The sequence below is a fragment of the Mchenga conophoros genome, linkage group LG23, assembly GCF_057382185.1.
Source record: "Mchenga conophoros isolate Kocher_MC1m ecotype Shallow Benthic linkage group LG23, M_conophoros_male_GT1.1, whole genome shotgun sequence".
NCBI classification, from domain to species: domain Eukaryota; kingdom Metazoa; phylum Chordata; class Actinopteri; order Cichliformes; family Cichlidae; genus Mchenga; species Mchenga conophoros.
In genome coordinates this window covers 13,548,498-13,572,843 of record NC_140547.1, presented here as the reverse complement: position 1 = coordinate 13,572,843, position 24,346 = coordinate 13,548,498, and the positions used below count along the sequence as shown (strand labels likewise).

The 24,346-nt window shown below is 40.0% G+C and overlaps 1 protein-coding gene across 2 annotated transcripts in view; it reads left to right on the top strand.

Moving 5' to 3' along the window:
- lpp (LIM domain containing preferred translocation partner in lipoma) overlaps window positions 1–24,346 on the top strand; it is a 182,406-nt gene that overhangs the window by 64,929 nt on the left and 93,131 nt on the right. For both annotated transcript variants that reach the window (XM_085264092.1, XM_085264093.1), the window contains one exon: window positions 19,793–19,896. In XM_085264092.1, the coding sequence (XP_085120218.1) occupies window positions 19,793–19,896 (104 nt within the window). The remainder of the gene's footprint in view (window positions 1–19,792; window positions 19,897–24,346) is intronic.

Genomic DNA, 24,346 nt, shown 5'->3' with positions numbered 1-24,346 from the left:
ACTAAGGGAGGATTCGGGGTCCTAACTATATCCTTTATTAAAAAGGATGGTTTTAAGCCTAATCTCAAAAATAAAGAGGATGTCTGTCTCGTGAATCCAAACTGGAAGCTGGATCCACAGGAGAGGTGCCTTGAAGCTGAAAGCTCTGCCTCCCATTCTGCACTTAAATACTCTAGGAACCACAAGTAAGCTAGAGTAAGCCCACAAGTAAGCTTACAGTTTCAGGGTGAAGTGCTCTAATGGGGAGATACGGTACTATACGATTGTTAAAACAAGATGGTGCCTATTCAAGACCTAGAAGTAATACACACATGAACTAGTTTGTCAGCATCACACTGAGACAGGATTTTTCAAATTTTTGAAATATTGCACAAATGAAAGAAAGCAGTTCTACATATACTAAACTACACGTATAACTCCAGGTTTTCTCACAGTATTACTAGAGGCCAAGGTAATGCCATCCAGAATAAGAATCTGGTTAGATACCATGTTTCTAAGAATAAAATCTAATAGATAAAGTTGGGTGTCATCTGCAGCATCTGCGGCACTAAGATCTAGTAAGGCAGATACGTTTTCATTTATTATGTAAGTGCTAAATTACACACATGAGTTTGTTCACAGGTGTGTAAAATACCAAACACTTCTTTAGCCATTGTCAAGATGAAAGCCAACGTGATCTACAGTCACTGCAGCACAGTTGATGAGAGTGCGGCTGTGAAAAAACGTTTGCACATTATTTGGGTGACCTGTAAAGGATGCAGCTTAGCCCGAGGAAGTAACCTGTGAAGAGTGACACAGAAAAGCAAAAAGTTTCCATAAGGCATCTGCTCACATTAGGAAAAACATATTTTTAAAAGATGGCAGCTTCACCTCGTTTCATCTGCGCCGGCTTTACCTGTAAAACTGGAAAGTTGGACATGTTTGACTTTATAACTGCTGCACTTTTATACTGGTCCAGTTTAGGTTAAGAAATTATACCTGATCGTTAAATCATTCATTAACTGGAGGCCAAGCTTATGCAATCCAGAGTGAGAATCTGGTTAGACACCATTTTTCTAAGATTCGTAGAGCCGAGTACAATAATCTCAGTTTTATCTGAAGCAGAAAATTGGTGTCACGGGTTGCCGGGCAAGCCGTCTGGTGTGGACCCAAAATGCAGGCACTGGCTTGATGCGAGTGAGCGTTTTATTTACAACCAGCGATATACAAACAAAAGCGAGAGTGGTAAGGACAGCACTAAGAAATGACCTGAACTGGGGGAAAATTAAAGAACAAATCTGGAACACGCCACATACAGGAAGCAACGTGGGATGAGGGCAGAGAGACGCGGAGAAACGCCAACTAACGCATACGAGCCGACAAAGAGCACAGACCGACACCCACTATATATACACACACACGCAATGACACACAGGAGGGAAGCACAGCTGATCCTAATGGACGTGATGACAGGAAGACACAAGGTGAACACAGTGTGAACAGACATAGACCATCAAAGTAAAACAGGAAGTACACTGTTTTATAAACACACACTGAAAGACACGAACACAACACCGGGATACAACAAGACACAAGAACCAAAAAACCCTAAGGACTGATACCCAATCAGAAGAAGCTAGAAAATAATAACAATAAAGTCAAAACGCTGGGTCAGCGACCCCAGGACCATGACATTTAGAGGTCATCCAGATCTTGATATCTTTAAGACATTCGTGCAGTTTAACTAATTGGTGCGTGTTATCTGGCTTCATGAATAGATAAAGTTGGGTGTCTTCTGCATAGCAGTGAAGATGTATGCTATGGCTTCTGATGATACTGCCTAAGGGAGGTGTGTATAATGGAAACAGAATGGGTCCTAGCACTGAACCCTGTGGAACTCCATAATTAACCTTAGTGTGTGAAGACAATTCTCCATTTACATAAATAAATTGGAGCCTATTAGATGGTTATGATTCAAACAGCTGCAGCACAGTACCTGTAATAGTTACAGCAGGCTCTAATCGCTGTAAAGTATTATGGGCAACAGTATTAAACACTGCACTGAGGTCGAGCAGGGCAAGTACAGAGATGAATCTGCTGTCAGAGGCCAGAAGAAGATCATTTGTAACCTTTACATTTATAACCATTTCTGTACTGTGGTGAGTTCTGAAACCCGACTTTAAATAAATCATAACTCTGCAGATGATCTGTTAGCTGTTACAGCTACTCTTTTGACATTGGCCTATAATTAGCTAAGGCAGCTGGATCAGCTAACGGTTTAACTACTGCCAGCTTGAACGTCAGTGGTACATAACCAATGCTACAGCTGCTTGTTCAACAAATATTCCCAGGTGCACTTAAAATTGATTTCCACACAGTATAATTCATACAATGTATATACAACATGATTTTCATCCCTAAAAACCTCCTTGATGAAAGACTATGATAAAGAGCCTTTTGTTTTTATTTATTTATTTGTTAGTTGGAGATCGGTTGATCATATTTAGGATTGAAACATTAATTAATCGCAGGACTTTTGTAGGACTGGGGTATAAAAGACACATTGATGATCAATTGGAGAAAAAGAGTCTAAATAAGTAGTAAATACTAGTTAACTAGTTAATATTAAAGATAATATTAATATTAAAGAAATGATTGCAAACTGAATTTAGATCAATATTAAATAGATTATGTTTATATTTTTAACCATTCAAACTGCTTTTATGCATTTTTACTTGCACATTCATACAGGATCTTGTTTTAAGAACTTTATATTTGACACCCAATCAGGATGAGTTATAGATTGATGCAGGAGCAGTGGATCGAGCTGCTGACCTTCTGATTACCAGAATAGCCTTGGTAAGGCTTACACTCAGGGCTTCATCAGGTGTCCCTGAACCATCCCTTAGATATGCTACTATGGGCCCGGGAACTTCCCATGATGCACTTCAGTTCCTCTCAGCTCCCTTCTTTTCATTCCCTGTGTGTTTATATGCCAGGACTCCTCTCCTGTTTAGTTTTCTATGAGCTGGTGTTATGTAAATAAAAAATGAATTGAACAGACGACCCGCTCTGGCTCCTGAGCCACAGCTGTGCACAGCTGCTGTGTTTGGCTCACAGTGTGACTAAACACCTAAAATTAGCCTCATGAAAGCGTCTCTAGAAACTTTTACAGAGGTCTTTCACATAATCAACCATCAAAGTTGTTCTGACCTTCTTGTTGCTCTTAGATTTGGAGAATTTCTAGGTAATGTTTGGGTTATTATATCATCCTGTTCTGTAGTCCTCTGTGAAATGGGCGGTTTTATTTGCTTTATTTTTGAGTTTCCCTTAAAAACTGGATAATTCACCAGTTATCGCCTGTTTACAATATTGAATTTCTGGTTATTAATTGTGGCAGAGGTGTTATTGCATGTCTAATTTACAAGCAGTGTTGGCAGTGTGGTTTGCAGTCAAGTGTGAGCGCAGGAAGCCTTGTGTTGTCTGCTTTTTTTAGGTCCCCTGGGAGCTGATGGCTTGTTTTTGTGAAGAAAAAAAAAAAAAAAGACTCTAGTGCTGCAACTTCATATGCAATACGTGTTGAAATGTAAGGTTATAATTAAGATTGTTATTAAGAATGTCATGTTATATAAAGATTATTTAAAATAAAGCTAAAATACGTGGATTCCACTTTGACGTGGAGTTGCTTATAATAATCAATTTTCTTTTTTCTAAATTCATATTCTTCAGTAGAAAAAGGAAGCAAATGGAATTAAATCTGTACAGTGTGCTGTATATTTTTACCTTTATAAAGTCATACTTTGCATTAGCACACGTTTTCTACAGCACAATAATAGGAAGACGTATGCAAATTGTTTAAAAAATCTTTTTGTTTAAATAAGAGAGCAGACGAGAACACAGGAAGCGGTTTTTTTCTTTTACTGCCAAGAAATAACACTGAAACCTGAAACATTATGACCTACTCAGAGCTACTTATAGACTTTTTAAAGGAATTGATGCTTTTATTTTGCATATGCTCCTATTGTAAAGACGGAGCTGCAAACACAAACAATAATATTCTCTGTCCTCACTTTCCCTTCCAGTTATGTGTTGTAACGTGAAAATTATCTAAACCTCTGCCCTCAAACCCCCCCGAGAGCCCTAGATTTCCAAAACAGGGGAAACGGTTATGAAATTCACCAGGACAAGAGCACACTGTCAGGCTGAAAACACTGCTGTCTGTAGGGGTTTGTGGTTTGACTTACAGACCGTCTTGTACTCCAGATGTTGGTGGTGTAAAAATTGTTCTTAGATGGCTTCTTTTTGAGCTCTGCCCACCATTTGAGAAAAATAAATAAAACAACAATTGAAGCTTTAAAGCAGTTTTTAAGCTTTCAAAATCAAAACTCTTTATATGCTTCACACAAGGTGACACGAAGCCCTTTTCGTAGAAAAAAATTAAGGTAAGAGGAAAAAAGCTGAAGGTGTCATGAAAAGACACATTGAGTACATTCCCTGTACTAATATACAGTTTCACCTTTTATTTTGTCCCTATAATTGTGTTATAAACAAAGAACAGAGAGAGCTTGTTTACTTGATCATCAAGTTTTTTGAAGTCTGAGAACAATTCTTGTAATTCTTATGAATTCTTATTGTGATAATGGGCAATTCTATAACATTGTTTTAATGTACTTGCACTTAAAATTTATATCTGTGTCCTTGACTTGACATCTTTAACCGCAGAAGCTGCATTTATTGTTGTTATTTCCCCACTGTATGAGCTAGAGTATTGAATGGAAAAGACCCCAGGATGGAGCCTTGAGGAACACCACACTGCTCTTTTACACACGCAACACCAAGCTTCATCACTTCATTTCACACATCAGTGATTCTGTTGCACAAAGCAGACCTTGTTCATCTTTAAACTTTGAAAGCCAACATGACCTACAAAGCTGAAAAAAATGTTTGCACACCATTTGGGTGGCCTGTAAAAGATGTAGCTTAGTAGAAGTAAACTGAAGAGTGACACAGAAAAGCGAAAAGTTTCCATAAGATATCCGCTCGCATCGGAAAAACATATTTTTAAAAGATGGCAGCTTCACCTCGTTTTACCTGTAAAACTGGAAAGTTGGACATGTTTGACTTTATAACTGCTGCACTTTTATACTGGTCCAGTTTAGGTTAAGACATTATACCTGATCGTTAAATCATTCATTAACTAGAGGCAAGGGTCAACTTTACTGCTGTTGGATTATACGGCACCCATCTTCAAACTCCTGCCCTCAGTTTGATTTCAACTATTACACAAGCTTCATCACTTCATTTCACACATTAGTGATTCTGTTGCACTGACAGCATCTTTCCAGAGACATATAAACGCCCGCCAAAGTAATCAAACCATTGCTGGTACATTATATTTTCCCAGGAACGCATTTTGCCATGATGACAGAGACAGACTCACATGGTGAAAATAGCAGTTGTGACAGATTTGGTGAGGTTAAGCTGATATTTGTGAGATTAAATTTGGTGATATGTTAATTTTTTTCTGTGCAGCCAGACTGCTGCTGGTAAGTCACAGATATAGAAATTTGATAAGATTAAATATAAAGAAAGAAGACTCATGTTGAGGTTAGGTGAAGTGTAACTGAGAAAGACTGGGTCTGAGACATCATCTAGGTTTGCTGTGCGTTGCTTTTAGAGCTGGTTGTGCAGCTCTTTGGCTTTGTAATCATCAAATCCACTTTCTCAGATCCCAGAGAGTCATAACTGGACAAAGTTTTGTCGTCCTTGCTGGCATCTTTTCGTTGTCGTTATTATCAGCAGAGTTGGTTGTGCAGTGTGTTTGGTTGGGGTGAAGGAAGATGATGTGGAAATGTGTGAATCCCAAGTAGAGTGAGTCTGGGAAGAGGAACTGGAAGCGTGACCTGTGAGCAGGTTGTTAACCATCCTGCTGAGTGTCAGGTGCTTTCTCTTATGTCTGACCAGTGGCTCTTCACACTTTTTAATATTTTTTTAATGTTGAAGCCCATCAGTAGTCATTCCCACCTGTCTTATTGATTTAAAACTGTATTTTAGTTACTGCATTAGAATTACCTGAGCAGGGATGTTCCAAAGCCTCTTTAGCCTTCTACCAGGAGGTCCAGGATTGATGTTGGTAGGGCTGAATCCATAAGTTTTGCCCATTTTGCTCATCCAGATTAATCCAGCCAGATAATCCCAGTAATTACCATGGATGATTCATGCTTTTAAATCTGTACATTTTGGGAGAGTTCTGATAAACTTACTCATTTGTAAGAGTCACTGGCAGCACCAAGGTCTGGCTCTTTTTCTGAGTAGGAAGTAGGAAACTTGCTACCAAGTTTAGGATGGTTTGTGTGCTCTTTGTCCTTTTAATCCTCCTAGTGTTACATTTGCCATAAAAAAGGTCCTTAAATGTGTGGTGGTTTGAGACAACGAGCGTGAAATTATTATTTTCAAAGTTTTAAATGCCCAAGAAAACATTAGATCTTTTAGATTAATACGATGCTGCTATAATGACATTAGTGGGATCTATAGGTGAGCTTTAATACAATAGGCCTGCCTTTAATGCTTGCTTGTTTATGTTGCATTAATTAGGAGAAAATATGTCAGGAGATCAGCAGTGTGCATACAGAGTGCAGCAGAAGAAATGTGTGTTGTTTTAACTTAAGACTTTTACTGAACATTTCCAATTATAAATTGTATGGAAAAAGACTTTGAATTGGTACAAATCTTAAGAATTCTCTTTTTAAATTATGTACGTCACTGGTTTTTCATTCAAGCCCTTACTTATTGTTGTGATCGCCTTTCCAGTGTCCAAATTCCAGCGCTACACCACATAGAATAAATGAGGCTCAGTTTTGAGTATTGATTTTTACCCCAGCCCACAGCACTGCTCCTTCTGTAAATTAGCAAAAAAAGAAAAAGAAAAAGGTTTTTCATGGCCAGTTTATGATTTGCGGCTCCATTAAACCCTTGAGATTTTAAAATGTCACTTTACCAACATTTAATCCACACCCATAGCCACTGTCTTATTTTCTGCGTTATGCATTGTCCGGGTATTAAGAGGATTAATGAAACAATATGAAGAGGCTGGGAATACATCTGTACATTATATAATAATTGCAGTGTTGTACTTTATAATGTAAATGTTTTACTCTGCTGAGCTGAATGAGGTCAAAGTGACCCATGGAAACCTGACCTTTCAATGTCACTTTTTACTGCATTTACATAAACTGGGAAAACTGTCAAATAGCCTCTTCTTCTGCACATGTGCAGATGTTTCCAGCTGCTCTGGGTTTAGTTTTATGTGACACTGTTGATTAAACATCTATAGGTTGCAGCATCTTGCAGATTTTGCAGAGTGCTGAGCTTTCATGGGCTGCTTAAGCATTCCCCTTTCCATTAAAACATTTAGAAATGACACTCGATTGGTTGTTGTCAGCGTTTTGATCATGCAAATATGTAAAGCCATCTGCAGACATCTCCACTTGTCAGCGGATAAGACGTCTTTATGAACAGATTATCTGGGTGTCTCCTCATTTATCTGTTTAATATCTGTTATATCAAACGTGGGGACTGCCTGATGTAAAATTGAGGATTAGCATAAAAAATTAGGGACAAGTCAATTTGGCACAGCACCCTGCTGTCCCTTTTGTCTAGCAGGGGCCAGCATTGGGGCTGGAATGAGCACTCTGAGGCCATGTTTACTGTGTGCAGACGGGGTGGCAGACAGTTAGCCAAACCTGCATTTAGATTTTATTTATTTAATTATTTTTTATTTGAGGATCACTTGTTCTGATTAAAGCCCCAGAAAATAGGAAGTGAAAGACATATATGTCTCAGACAGAGACTCAAAGTTCCTTCCAATAAAAGATTTTGGGGTTTAAGTTGATCTCATATGGTACATGCACTGTAGGAAGGTTTGATTGTTTTTTCGTAGAGCCACTATTGCTCCAGTTTTTTTTGTTTTTTTTTTAATGCCGGCTTTTACGCCGGAGCTTAGCTTTAAAGATTTACTTTTGCAAATTTTTTTAAAGGTTGTGTGATTTTTAAAATCACGATGCAACATCCTGTGGGAGAGGTGGACAAAATATGATGAATAACTGTACAAGGTAACGCAATCCACTGCAACAGCTCTGCAACGAAAACTACTCCTCTGAAGCATATTAGGCCCAGCTTTGCTAAAACGGTATTGACAACAGTGTGTCATTTAATGGGTGCCGTCAAGCTCTGAAAATAGTTTAAAAAGCCCTTGTGTTATTGATGTAGGACACTGCGGCCTTTCCTTAAAACCCAGAGGAATAAATCATTATATTTTATGAGAAGCGGCCTGTTTTAGAGCTAATGTTCTTCTTTGACATGTTTTGCTTTCATAGTCATAGAGCGAGGTATGCTGGTTAAAATGTTTAGCACTCGTGCAGCTGTGCGAACAGATGAAAACATGCTGATGACGAGTCAGTGTCCGCTCAGTGCTCCCTGGGACTTCTCTGTTTCGCTGTAACCTACGCGCGAGAACGGGATGGTAAACGTGATGTTGAGGACAGAGACCGTCCTCGCGACACAGACCGGAGATTTGCTTTCTGCTGACTCTCTTCAGATTTCACACCAGGGGTGTCTTTTGAATTTTGTCTTGTGCCTTTTTTCTTCACATTCCAACTCTGACACTATTTTGAGAGGCGTTTCAGTCGTTAGAGGGGCCTTGTCGTTGATTCACTGCTTCGTGCAAACAGCTGCTCTGCAGTTCTGAAGAATGATCTTACTCAAACGTTCAAATGGGGATTTTTTTCCCCCTCCATGAAATGAATGTAAACATGTATATGGTGTGAACAAAGACTGTCAGACACAGCATGGGAAACTGAATCACTCTGGAGTGAGTCATCATTTGCATTTCCATTCAGAATATTTCAAATATTTAATGCTTTATAGTCTGATTGATGTGAAGCGATAGCCCCAAAACCACAACCTTTTGATACTGAAGTTATTTTGCGTCAGTAACTTGCTGTAATGTCTCATAATGTCTTTCTGCTTGTTATCAAGATAAAACTTTTTGTGCAGTGGGCTAATCATAGTGAAAGTTAAACATCTGAGAAGTGCTGTTATTCTGCTGTTTAAAACAAAGAACTTTTTCACGTTAAGTTACCAGAAACCTGCTAATTGTTTGCTCAGAGCAGTTCCAAAGTGTCGAACATGTGCATAAGCTGTTTTTATTCCTCCCTGCTTGACTGGCCAGAGGCAAACTGACTACCGGTTGTTATGTCAGAGTCCCTCATGGGTGTCACCAGGAGAATTTACAGGAAATCCACCACTGAGTGTGTCAGTGTCCCCGTAGATACCACAGGCTCCAGCTCACAGCGCGTAACAAGGCTACTTTTATCTTAACTGGAACACATGCTCTACTTCAGCTACTTGTTGTGTGTTTTCTGCCGTGTGTGCAAAGTCTTAACCGAGGAGAATCTTTCTGCTTGGAAGTTTCGCGCAATGTTGTTTCCTCCGTGCTAACGATATTTATTTCAGTGTGTATTTCATCGGGCTATAACAGCCACAGATTTTTAGCGTAATCTTACAAGTATGAGACATTTCACTTCTCTAAATCTCACGGCTCATCCTCAGAGTTTGTAGTATTGCTAAAACGGTTTTCTACATATCCTGTCTATTCTTTCATGGTTGTGTCTACATAATGTAAGGAAGTTTGACTGCTGAGTAAGATCTCGAAAACTGAACTTGCACATGGGAACTCTTGGCCTTCTAGTCATTCATAGTTTAGCTTTGGATTTTATCAAATAACAGCAATAATAAACTTCATCATCCTTAAAATGATTACATTTCCTTTGTACATGCTGTCAAAAATTCAATCCAAAAATGAGAAATTTACATTTTTAATGTACATTTTTTTCTGGGCTAATGCTAAATGCAGCAGTGCTTTTATTTGTTCAATCGGACATTCTCATAGCCCAGCATAATGTATGATAAATGGACTGGTTCTTACATAGTGTTTTTCTACTCTGCTTGAACCCTCAAAGTGCTTTATACTACAGGCCTCATTAACCCTTTCACACACACCCATTCTCTCTATGCCGAAGAGCTTTCTATCGAACATTCACACTCACGATGAATGCATCGGAAGCAACTTGGGGTTCGGTATCTTGCCCGAGGATACTCCTAAGCTACAGCCACCTCTGAGCTTAAACCAGTTGGTATTTCCGGGCGGCCCATCCGAGTACTAACCAGACCTGACCCTACTTAACTTCTGAGATCAGAGGAGGTCGATTGTGCTCGAGGTGCTTTGAAAGACGATGATATTGATGCCAAGTTGCCATAAGCATTTAGGCGTTTCGGCACTCATCATTAACGATCCCGAATATCTGCACTACCTGTGATCAGTCAGCTGATAGATTGGCCCAGGTGATTTGTTTTATCCCGCCTGTGTCCGGTTTGGGTGGCACCAGAAACAGCCAAACATGCCAAGTTTCAGGTTTTAGGATCCTACGATATTCTTATTGCAGATGAGAGATGTGTTCTCCTCTAAGCTTACGAGACATTGAGAGCAGAAGGCCTCTAGATCAGTTGGCCTCTTTTGGACCCAATGGAGCAGCAGCTCTGCACCGAAAGTGTTCTTCTTTTTCTTTTCCTGTTAGGGTGATCTCTTCCGTTCTACGAAGAAAAACAATTTTCGGTTTGTTCGACTCCTATTCTTTTGGTCATACGCCCAAACTGTAGATTCATTGGCAGCCTTCTGGCACAGCTCTCTTTTTTGATGTAGCTCTAACCCTGTGGTGACCCCAAATCCACTGTGTCTGCAAATCATTTGCCAAACATGGTGAGCTTTTGCTTTTAGATGCTGTCGTGTCTTTAGTTTTTGGAGCCAGAGCAGCTTTGTGAAACATTGACCGTCATCTATGTTGGAATCCAACAGCCTGCTGGGACTGGCAAAAATAAATACTGATACCAGAGTCGGTGCTCATTTTTAGTGATGAATGAAGCATTTCTCTGTGAAATGACTAAGCAGACCAAAGATAAAAAGGAGAAAAAAATAGCAACTAATCTATTTTCTATTTTCATGGCATTTTCTTTTTTCTCACACACGGTGTAGACTTCTTAATCAACTGTAATGGAAGGGTAGCTGTCTGCATATTATTACACGTTCAGTGTAGCTGCACAGTAATAGAGTTGTATGCATAACATAATTGCTACTAATATAATACTTCTTAGATATATTCCTAATGCTTGAGAACAAACGTTTTATTCTCCAAGCTCGTTGGTGATTCATTATGTGCCGCTTTTTGTATGAGTACTCCGTCGATGATATGATTTGATGTGGCATTTCCTTTGATTCACTATGAGCACATGACATTCTGATCAGTATTTGGAGAGAGCACTCAGCTCCTCCAGTTGCTGTGTTAGATTAACTTCTTGTATTGGTGCTTTAAACATCTCTTTAAACGATTAAAGATGTTTCCGAGCAGCTCAGTGACTCAAACGCGTCAGGACACCTAAGAAGTTACATTAAACATCCATTCAATTTAATTACGCTTAAATTTGATTTTAACATTTACGGTCTTCAACTCTACTTGTTGGCTTTAGAAAAACCTCCTTACGAATGTGTCATTTTATCGGATCGCGAAGCCATGTGTTATAAGTTAAAGTTGACGGCACAACTCGTCGCGCACAAGAACCGGCTCGTCTGCAGGCTTACAGCCGATTGTCTCTGTGAAAAGGTTTCACGTTATGAAACTGGCAGAGTTTACACAGCGGTGGCTTTCTGCTGTGACATTTGACTCGCTTCATTTACTCGCTCACCACTTTGTTTAGAAGAAACGACAGCAAAGCTCCCCTCTGCACCTTTGATGAATCACGCTTTTGCTCATCACAAAACACTGCTAACAACACATCTTAAGACGCTAATTGTTCAGCCCATTTATCGTTTCAAGCGTTCACCTTTCCTCAGTATTTGTTTCTTTGCTTTTGTGCGAAAACATAATCCGCCTATTGTTCCTGATCGCAGTTTTTTTTCCTCCTGTGGGATTTCTCCGTAGAATAGCAGAAGCCAATTTTGGTCTGCTCCTTTTACACTTAAAACAAGTACATCTCCAAAGACTTCAAATCCCTCCCTTGCATCTCTAAACCAAATGAAGTCGTAAATCACTCTTCTATACATATCATGCTAATTAGGAACAGGGCTCAGCTGCTCTTTACCAGCGGAAGATGGAATAAAACGAGTCCATAATTATGTCAAAACAATGTGCTCTCAACCTCTTCCACAGCACATTTGGAGTGGGTATGTGGAGATAAAACATGTGGACTTGAAATACTTTTTGTCCATTTTGTCTGAGAGGGATTATGTATTTGCTGCTCAATAAAACAAAGCTTTTTTTCCTGACTTCCCTTTATTTGGAATATCGGTTATTTCACATTTGTACAGACGTAAAAGACTGATTTTAGAGGATGGGTATTGTTAATGTTCTTAAACTTTGGCCACCATGTGTGGACCGACACTGGATCACTGTCCTGCATTGTTTAGGCTCAGTGCAGCATGTGTAAATGCTAAAGTACCTCGGGCTGTGGGTGGACAATAAACTGGACTGGTCATGTAACACAGAGCACCTGTATAAAAAAGCCCAAAGCCGACTGTACTTCCTCAGGAGGCTGAGGTCTTTTAACATCTGCAGGAAGCTCCTGAGGATGTTTTACCAGTCGGTGGTTGCTGGAGTACTTTTCTATGCTGTGGTGTGCTGGGGGAGCAGCACAGCAAAGAAGGACTCATCCAGGCTGGAGAAACTGATCAGGAAGGCTGGCTCTGTGGTCGGCATGAAGCTGGACACTCTGGTGACAGTGGCAGAGAAAAGGACATTAAAGAAACTGATGGACATTATGAACAATGCTAGGCATCCTCTGCACACGGCCATAAACAATCAGAAGAGTCTGTTCAGTGACAGGTTGCTTCTCCCCAAGACAAGAACTAACAGACTTAAAAACTCCTTTGTCCCACACGCCATCAAACTGTTTAACTCCTCTCTGGAGGGGAGAGGGAGGGGAAACAGGAGGACAAAGGAGGGGGGAACAACTAAGCTGTAGTGCCTCTGCACCTCACTGTACAATACCTTGTGCAATACTTTTTGTAAATAGTCAACAGTGCAATAGACTCAATACTTGAAATGTGCAATTCACTTGTATTTTTATTTTTTATTCCTATTTATTCTATTTATCCCCTTTGTATATTTTATTTATATTTGTCTCTGTATTTATGTGTGTGTGTGTGTGTGTGTGTGTGTGTGTGTGTGTGTGTGTATATATATATATATATATATATATATATATATATAACAATTCTGTAACTGTAACTTCGGTCGTTGCTGTGCTTTTTGGAAGTCGAATTTCCCAGAGGAACCCACCCGAGGGATTAATAAAGTTCTATCTTATCTTATTTTATCTTATCTTAACGGACAGCAGAGGCTCAAGCGTTCAGCAGTAAATCAAGTTCATATTGTGGGAGAGGATTTATGTGCTGCGCGCCCAAATCGCTCTTTCCCTGTATTTTAGGTTTCCTCAGTTTGTGCTCTTTCTGCTTCAGACTGTTCTGTTTGCAGAAATGTGGGCTATGTTATGCGAAAGGCAGTTATATTCTTTGCCAGGCTTTGTCCTAAGTCCTTAGAGGCCAGATGGCCACCGCTTACACACGTGTAACTCTGATAATGTTGTACATATGTAAATCTGAAAACATATGCTCGACAATCTTCCTGCCCCCACAGAACTGACTAATCCTTAGTCCAGATCAGAAGTACTACAACAAACACTCACTTACAATCTGCAAAGATTCTTTTATTCCTCTGCTGAAATCTCTTATCTGTAACACTTTTAACAAGAGCATTCTGAGACTTCACACCTCCACTGCTGATAATTCCCTCCACAATATGCATGAATGGAGTCTCTGAAACTAGAAGGAGATCTGCATCTGTTCTGTGATATTTTCTTGAGAAAACTGAGTTGATTTCTCCAGTTTTTCATTGTTTTTGAAGATATAATCATTTTTTGTCATCGGGGGAAATTTTCATGACGCTTGACTAGTTTATCGTGCAACTCAAATACTGAAATCTTTCCATCCGTCCATCTTCTGACACTTACCTGTATTCAAGTCACAGTTTAAGCAGAGACACCTGGACTCGTCTCTCTCCGGTCCAAGTCTTAAATGGGATCCCGAGGCCTTACTAGGCCAGCCAAAATATGTCGTCTCTCCTCGTGTCTTGGTTCTGTCCTGCAGTTTCCTACCAGTAGAACAGAAACACAAAAATTCACCCAAGCATTCGAGCCAGGTGCACGAACCACCTCAGCTAGCTCCTTTCGAGCAGAGCCCAGACACCCTTCAGTGGAAGCTAGTTTCCGCGGCTTTCATCCTCAGTACCCCCAGCTCACGGCCATATGTGAGGCATACGAATTTAGATCGACTGACTGGTAAAACGAGAACTTCTTCTTTATGCCTTGCGCTCTCTTTACAACAACAGACCAGTACAGCATCCCGGCAGAAGATCCAGCAATTCATCTGTCAATCTGTCGCTCCGGTCTGCCCCAACGTGGTGAACAAGACCCTCAAAATTTATAACTCCTCCATCCGAGGCACAGAAGCTCCTCTCAACTACATAATTTAGAAAAACTGATTCAAATCCACGCAGACGGGATAATAAAATACACTATACTAAAGAGAAGTCGCACGCATACATTCAAGAATGAGTCGCTCACAATTATCAGTATTTGAAGTGTTAATAAATGTATCACTTAGTTAAAAACAAAAGTTAAATACAAGTCCCTCAGCGTCACAGCTGGATCCATCCGCACCCCTTTGTCACCCCCTTAACAATACTCAGGGTTCCCAATAACCAATTACACCTCTTACGGCCTCTCAAATAACTTTAATCACTGATTAGGATTCCTTGTTCACAAAGCGGCTACTTAAAAGTAATTGCTCAATAAAGAGAGGGGAAGTTGTCGTATTAAGTAGGTGTTCCTGCTGCTTCTCTCATTAGTGCGCACTTGGAGCTTTCATCTCCCTATTGTCACAAATGGAGTCAGCTTCATTCACAGCACAGGAGCCGTTCTCGCTCTGTCTGCTTCACACTGCTTAAAAGCCTAACGGCATTAGCACAGCTCAGAGCCGCTGAACAGCGAGTGCTAAAACCCGTGTTGTCGTTTTTTTGTTTTTTTTTGTTTATTATTAGAAATAGAAAGATTGAGTCCCATGGCTGACACCAATGGGACAAAGTTTTTGTGGACAAAGATGTTTTGGATTCGTCATTTCAGGAAGCAGAAACCCAGGATTTGATTTGTAGCGTTGGGACGTCCAGGTTCACAGTTTATTTAGTTAGTTAGTAAGTTTAAAAAGTTCTTTTTTCACTTATTATGTTGCTGTTTAGCTGCAGGTGAGAGGGATTCTTTCTGATAAGGAAGACATGAAGATTTGACTGTGTGTATGTGTGTCTGTGGTTGAAAAGAAAGAGAAGTGAAAAATTTTAAAAATATTTCTGTTTGCACTGCAAATGGTGTTTTTAGTATGTAGATTTCTGGGTGAGACTTTCCCCATTTTGCAATATTTAAAACAACCACTGTGCTCTAATATAGAATCAAAATGAATATTACAATAGCCTGCTTCAGTGTTTTTGCCCACACTCTTACATTCTCCCTTTCAGCCCGGTCTGCCTACAGAAACTGCGGTTTACATTTTAATAATATTCATCCAGTTTACCACCTCTCGCTCTAATATTGACTCAGAGGCAGGAACTGAGTTCAGGAACCAAAACTAGAACTATGTCCTACAGGTCGTAGAAATATAAGTTAAGTTCCTTGTTTGAAGGGTTCTTGAGGTTGTACTGGAAAACTTGACACCAAGCCTACAGTTTACTGTCATTCATCTACCAAGATTATGCCAAAAGGAAGGAAAAAGAAGAACCCGTTAAATTTCTTCGGACTTAATTTGTGCATTGGTGGTTGCCCTCTCTGAATACCCCAGGACTTTATTCCTGCTATTTTTACAGTAATGCAGTTAGAATGATATGCTATGTATTTTAAACATGCTAAATGTGAATAGCACTTTGAACATGAGGCAAGCACGAAGGAATAACGATGAAGGGTATTAATATTTAGATAATAAAAGCATCAAACTGACTATTAAAGGCAGCCTTAATAGCTTTTGATTACACAGTGCTGTTGAACAGTGATGCTAAGGGTGGATCTAAACAGAGAGAAGCTATCGTCATCATGTCCATGTGACGAGCAACAACATTTAGACTAATGTGGGAAATCTACGTTGTAACTTGGGACCTGTTCGGAAACCCATTTAGCGCTACACATGGCCTTTTATATAACCGGATGTGCACCTCGCAAGAAACGTGATTACACGTCGAGCCTGTGAAGACTGAATTGTGTAGGCCACGGCGCCATGGTGCAGGGTTAAAGGGGTTTCCAGTTATGTCTTAAGTTCCCACGTAGATTTCTAGCAGAAGTCTTAGGCCTCAATCACACAAACCTAGAGACCGCTCTGCAACCATCTAGCAACCACTGGTCACTGGACTGGTTGTCGACTGCTTGCTGGAAGTTGCTAATGGTCGCAAAGAGGCTCCTGCCCCGAAAACCACCTTGTGTCTGCTTTGGTTGCTAGCAGATTACCACAGTGGAAAAGACAGCTTGTCTGTAAACACTTGTAATTACTAGCTCGGGGAAGTTAAACTTTTTTTTGTTGTTGTAACCTTTAGAAATTATGTTGGCTTAAGATATTGTTTTACATATATAATGTATGGCTTCTAGTTGAAACCAATAAAGTCAGGAGTGTTTGAATGGCAGTGAAGATCTTCTGGTCTCAGGTGTGTTGTATTTTCAAGAGTAAGATCATTCCTCTTATAAAAGAATGTTCACTTATGGAAATGAGAGATAACATTACACGCCACTTAATTCGAAAGGCTTCTTCTTAAACGCCGTTTCTTTCTGACCCTGAATCAGCTGCAAACATCTCCAAGGCTGAGTGCATTTTTTTATGAGACAGAATGGTTTTCCTTGTAAAGACTACTGGGGGGTGCAAACTGTGCATGCAAAGTTTTTTTTCTTTTTTGAATTTAACATTAGCACACTAATGCGATTCACTCCTAAATGACTGGTGCAATGACGGATGGGGGAAAAGAAATTGGGTCAAGAGGGGAAATGGTCAGAAACATCCTTTGAGCAAAGATGCCTAATGACCCCCGTTCCTCCTCCAAGTCTTGCTTTCCACTGTTCCACGCACAAAGCTATAAAACCTTTTCAATAAAACATGATTCTCTGAAACATTTACAACTCGTGTTTCCTGAAGTGATGAATCCAAAACATCTTTGATGTTTGAGAGAAACGTACATGCAACTTAATGATTTAATTCTCTGTAAGACACAAGTTACAAGTGACTTATATTCGGGTAAAAAGGATCCGTGGTGGAGGGGAGGGCGGGCCGGGCCCGAGCCTTGTTGTCGAGCAGCATATTTTATTTTCTCTCCCAGAGGTTTAGAGGAGCTGTTACACTCTGGAGTTTTAGTGGAGGTCACAAGGTTATTATATAAACAATTCACATGGAGGGCCTCAAGTGCCCAGAGGGAATGTTTAATGCAATGCTCACAATTTCTTGAACGTAGTAATGCTCAAGACGCAGAAGTGTCCAATTTTAACCATGCTGCATTATCTCTCTGTCTTCGTTTCCTTTCCCCCCCCCTCTTTCTGCCGTTGTGTTGAGGCAACTGAAAACCACGCTTAATTAATTTGGTCAGCTGCCTTGGATAAACTACACTGATGACATCAATTAGATTCTAATGAAAACAGATAAAAGCCATGGAATGCAAATGGAATTTCAGAACAGGACTCATCAAAGTCTTAGCATTGGAACAAATTCCCATTACGTCTCATAAAAGCCTTTAATTTGCAAAGCTCATGTCTGGTTTGGTACTTAGAAGTACATGGTCAAATGATTCAGTCTTAAGTCCTGTGCCGAGAGAAGCCAAATCAGAATTTAATTTGGCATGTAACTCCTTATCCTGTCTGAAACATGTGGCAGGATGCAATCCTTGGATTAGCGTGCACTTCAGAACTACAAATTTAGCTTGTTTCTCGTCGTCTGGCACGGCAAACACCTAGTCTAACCCGTCTGTAACACAACATTTCAATTTCAGGGAGAGAGGGGGGGAAAAGCCACGCTTGCTCCAGATTAGTACTTCTTAGTTAACCAAATTGCTGCAATTATGTGTGTCAGTCCGTTGACGTGGGATAGCGAGGCTGTACTTCTTTGTCTCATTCGCTCGCAGTCTCTCTTTTTTTTAACTCTATGACCTCTTCCATATGTTAGACTTGATTTTGCAGTTCATGCAAATGATGATGACTTCTAATAATAAGTCTTCATCAGCTACTCTGCAACCGGCGTTCTGTATAACAAATGTGCGCTCGTTAAACAACTTGCTACATTACACTGCATCTTTCAGTCGGTTCAACACCTTAATGACAAAATGCCATTGTCGCGTTTTAAACTACTTAAATAAGTCAGAATAATGAATTAGACCCTGCTGAGTTGTTTTCAATTGAATTGCAAGATAAACCGCTAATAATAAAAATAATCAAAATGCTGTCACGCTGAACAAAAAATGTTCAGTTCAAATTAAAAACACCGCACATTTGTGCACACGGCTCTCGTATGGCAGACATGTTTGCAAACAGTGACCTGCAGATGCAACGATTAATATCAGCATTCGTTTTGAGTTGATTTTAGCTCCATTAGGGAGAGAAGTGGGAATAAAACTGATGGTGGACAGCATTTGTGAGCTGCATCAGCCAAAAATAGGTTATTTTGTTACTTAAGCCCACTCCCAGTAACCTCTGGTATCAGTGGTGCTGACCACCTAGTTACTGAATTTCTGTAGTGTCATAACTAGGCAGGTAACTTTTATGGGTTAGCAACTTCCTGCTGTGCAGTGGGCAAAAGTAATACTGAGATCAGTGAGGTGGAAAACCAGAACAAAGAGCTGAAAGGTGCTAAAATGCTCATTAGAAATAAAGGAAATTGCAGAATCCAGTGGTGAAAAACAAAAGCAGTTTTATTGATTGTTACTAATAAAAAATATGCATATATATTGATTGTTAAAGCTCAAACCTAATGTTTGAGCATTTGATCCAGCTGACATCTAACCTGCAGGTGTAAAGAACATCTTTCTACCCCATAAAACTTCCTGTAAAATACTTAAACTTTTTATTGTCATTGCACAGTCATGCTTTGTAGAGTAGTACAACGAAACTGAGGGACTGTCCCGCATCGGGGATAAAAGAAAGGCACGCAGTAATCATAACAAACACCATATATACAGAATAAAAATATGCAGAAAATACAAACTTAATGTTAAAACAGATGGTGATGCATTAATGCGTCTCAAAATGATAATTTGATGCACTTACATACTTTATAAATCATGTTTGTGTCAACATGCTGGACGCTCCAGAGCCAGTCATGTATTTATGCGCTATAAGCAGGCTTACAGTGTAATCTACTTTTAACCTCGACCATGCAGAGCATCATGTGCACTATTTCTCCATAGATTTGTAACCCTTTACCTTGTTTTCGGCACCTGTTGTGCTGGTTGTTGTAAATGAAACATCTTTTTTTAATCTTTTTTTTTTTTTTTTTTTGCCGGTGTTTTTTCAGCGGTGGACTGTGTGTGTTCTTTCACAATTGTGACAGTTTGTTTGTAAAAGAAAAAAAAAGGGGAAGTATTTAATGAGCCGTTTTTGTTTTTCTTGGTGTGTGTGTGCGCGTGTGTCTCCATCCCAGCGGACTACCCTCCCCCTCCACCACCTGTCGAAGAGTCAACCGGCTTCCTGTCATCCCCTGGTTCCTTCCCTCCTCCACCGCTGGGGAACTCATACGATTATCAGGTGAGAGGAGCCGCTGTTCTATTAAATTTTCTTGGTTGTCAGTAACTCTCTAAGAGTCGGCGCAGAAAGCAAAGACAGCCCCGAGCGCCGCACTGAGTTCACGTAACAAGTCCAGCAAAACTATTTGTCCATTTGAGCTGCAGCCAAATGCAGAGACGTCCAGCTCCAGATGCTGCCTGGAGCCACACACACACACACACACACACACACACACACACACACAAACATTTCCGAGGGCTCTGATGCAGGAAGGATGGAAGGCTGACACCTATTGGTGGAGCCCGGTCACTTTTCTGCGCTTTGCTGGTCATAATACCCACAGGCATTTGGCCCTCCTGGGATTTCTGGCCTCTGCACCTCTGGCTGACGCTCGCAGCGCTCGACCTCTGCTATGAAATCCTCCAAGTGCTTCACATTCCTTTGTTCGCTGCAAACAGGAAGAAAGAAAGTCTCCCTCTTCAAGCCCCTCATTTGATCTGACCAGTTTTCTATCCTAAATGAATGCTTCCTTTGTAAGCTTGGAGACAGAATGTTGCATAATTCAAATAAGTTATGCATTGCGTGTAAATTCACTGCTCTTCCCACACAAACTGTAAACACAGTAAGTATAAAACTCGAAGCTTTAAAAAACCCTAGGACTATCAGTATACGTGCATGCATGCTGCGCTATGACCTTAATGTAATCTAAAGCACTTTCAAAGTCACGCAGTTATTTTAAAAGGTGCAGCGCTTCGACTGTTGGAGTTCTGAATTTCATGGCTTTGTTGAACGTCAGGTTCAGCCAGCCAGCAGAGCTGCTCCCCTCTTACACTTTAGGCAGAGCACAGAGACACGTGAGCAGTGAGGAATGCAATAGGCGTACAACAGAATTTACTTCTCTTCTTAGAAGTCTACGGAAACCTTAAACTTCCATATACCCCTTAGTTTAATGAAGGCTGATGACTTTGATCTTGTGCTTGCTGGGTGGGGCAGTTTCTACCTAAACTCCGGCTGCTGCTCAACAATCAGTGTCGATCCTGTTCACTTTGTTACAGTTTAATAATGTTACACCTACACTTACGACCCAGCATCCTCTCGATTTGTACCTGGAGACAGGAATGCAGCACAAGTTTTTAACTTTTCAGTCTTAAATCTTGTACGCTTTTCTGATGATTGAGGAAAAAGCTGAATTTAATCTACATCGCCACATCCAGAAACTTTGAATCATTTAAAAAATGTCTCCTTGGTGCTGGTATTTCTTATTAATCTTTTGGCTCACATTTATTGCTTAGAAGTCTTTTGTAGCAGTTTTATACATTTCTAAGCAGTCAAAATTCTCTGGATGAAAAAGCTTTTAAAAATAAATCTAACTGGGAATAATCTGGGTCCTTGTCTGCATGTGCTAAACGGTAACAGGTGAGCAAAGTGGTGAACACATGTCTGGTGGAGTAATGGCAGACTTTACAGGCAGCATGCATGCTTAGAGGATTTTCTGGACATCTAACAGTCAGTTTTACTGGTATCTACACATTTGTTAACTGTGAACAGATCTATAAATTTTCACTTGTCCATATGAACCTGAGCAGGTTTTCCATGCTTTCACCTCCCTTCTTAAACTCCTATATTATATTTCAGTATAACTGGGAGATGAAATCCAGACTCCTACTATCATGCAAAAATGTATTTTTAAAACTTTACCTATAATCAGAGACAGTAGAAAATGAAATCAATTTGCCAAGTTACAGTACAACGTTTCCACTTCCTGTAAGCATCTCTTCAATCAGATGGATTTGTTTGAAGGCAACATGTGGCACTTTGGCCTTTTCTGAACGTCTATCAAATATATATTATTATGATGTCAAAAATCCCTGTATGTTGGTAAAGCTCACAAACTAAAGGTGAGTGCCACATAGCTTCATGGTAAAAATGCCAAACCTTTCTCATATGTCTGGATATTCTGTCCGGATCTCATCTGTTAAAGGAAAATAATGATTTTAAAAATGTTGCAAAGTTGAAGTAAAAATGTTCCCTGCATGTTCCAATGCCAGGGATTTCAGTTTACCTCTGTCCATTCGTCCAGGGTCACTGACCCTTACAGACTTTGGCTTTAAACTTGTTTGGTTGGATCTGATTGATATCTTCCCTTTCTTTTTCCCCCGTGCCTCGGATTTTGTCGTGCTCAAACGCGTGTAGATGTTTTTGAGAAAATGTTGATGAATCAGAAGAAAAGTCTGTATAAATTGAGCAGAATTGGTTACCTGCTAACTCCAGTGGAAGTTGGTAGCCTGGTCCGTGAGCCAAAATAAAGCTGATAGCTTCCAGGTTTGCATCTGTGCCGTGCATCCCGCTGCACATGTGCATTGTGCTTGCGAGTTCCCACAGAACCCGTGGACTTGAAGTGATAATGTCACATAAACACACAGACCTTTGAAGGTGCTAGGAAGGTTTTAGAAGTGGGAAACCTGCACAATAAAAGAGGCAGCTGGGCCGTAAACTGGCTTCTAGCTCAGCATACGTCCCTTAATCATAATAGAGCTCTTTGCCGTTTTTACATGTATTCCCATGTATTACCACTGGGGCCTTTAGGTGACAGGAACTAAAACAGACAGAGGCTGAACTGATGGGACTGCATCATTTGTGGTCTGTATATGATAAATAAAGGGTTTCTTTTGAATTGTAAATCATGCAGACATGTGCGAGAAAAACCCCAGAATATAAATATAACATATACATTTGCATGATATGGGCCCTTTAACTCAGACTGCTTTGTTCCCGTAGGTTAAAAATGCAAAGCTAGTAAGAGTATAAGTATTATTGTTTTCCTTCGTGTGTGAACATCTCAGCTTTTGGAGATCGGTGGTTTTGTCAGGACAGCTGTCAAATGCAACACATTAGCTGAACAGGATGATGGTTATAATCACGAGCATTAATTTAGTTCCCTTTTTGCTGCTGTAATTTTTGCCACTATTCTTGATTTTTCTTGTGTGGAGAGATGAAGGAAAAGATTTTCAAGGCCTGAAATTACATAAGAAATTCCATCCCTCAATTATTTTTTAAAGTGCTTTCCTGTATTCATCTCGAAATTTTCTTTTCCTATCACACTGCCGAGTCTTTCTGGCCTGCAGTTTAATTCCTTAAAACACCACGGGTATCTTAATTATGTGTCCTGCAGCCAGAGCAGAAGAGAACGCTGTTCAGAAAAAAAAGGGAAGATATCAATCAAAAATGTCTTTCTGGAGAAATTCTACATAGTGAATGAATAAATCAGCGATTTAATGGCATTTTACTTAAAAGAAGCAGAAATATGCTCTTGTCTTTATCCCCCTGACAGAGGGAGATGTCTGGATTATGACACGTAAAAGCCGAGACCTTTAGCGGGAGAGAGAAAAACAAACCTCTCATCCTGGCTGCAGTTCGCATTACGAAGCCCTACACGGCAAATTCCTCCGCAACACAAAGTCTGCGATGTTTCCTTTCATCCTCCTCGTTATCACCGTTAAACAAGTTTGCCCGTTTTTTTCTTTTGTTGATTTGAGACAAGCCATTAGTGTTTTGCTTTGTTTACTCCCGCTCATGATTGCCTTAGATGTTTTTAAGCAGCAGCTCTGCTCCAAATGGAGGCAAGCCCTGCCTGTAATAGATTGTGACAGGTAATCCAAACACATAACATTAGAATAAGAAGCAGCCACTGATCCAACCAACTCAAAAAGCCCCCACAGGCAATTGCAAGAAGTCTTCTTGCAGTTGCAGCATAGTTCAGAAGACTAAAAATACATCTGTCGTTCCATGGAGAAATTCCCGGGAATTTTGTAGAAAACCGGGTGCCACTATCGGTCAGATCACTTTAACTACTTTCCAGATTTCTGCGCATCACTTTTGTTTTTCTTTTGATTAAATAGTTTGTGTCTTTTCATATGTCGAGGTTGCATTTTTCTCTGAAGCGAAAGAGAAAAAATGCGGATGAATAAATCAGCGACTGCTGCTGCAGTGATCCTGTTACTGATGCTTTCAAGCTTCCTCTGATAATAACAGAGTTAAATAAAAATCACAGCAATTCTTAGCATCCTCTGCAGAATACATTCAAAGTGTGGATTAAAAAAAAAGTTTGACTTTGATTTTAAAGAATTGACCTTTCTCTGTGAAATAGTGCTGGATGAGATTGTGATGAATAATGTATGAAGAATGAGATACTGTAAATCCAAGAGCAGTAAAAGGCAGGTGAATAGTGCACCGTGTTATGAAAGTTGTCTTTCATACAATGCATCGCTTCTTTCTCACTGAGAGAAGTCTCTGCTATTGATGTGTGGCTTTTAAAAAGATTGTCTGAGGTCAAGGTGAAACACGAACTTGTAATGCAAAGTTTAAGAAGTGCAGAGAGAAAAAAGCAGGAGAAAATATTTCTGAGCAGCACAGAGTTAGAAATACTCATCGCCGATGGCATTATGGTGACAGTAACTTGACCCTGTGAACC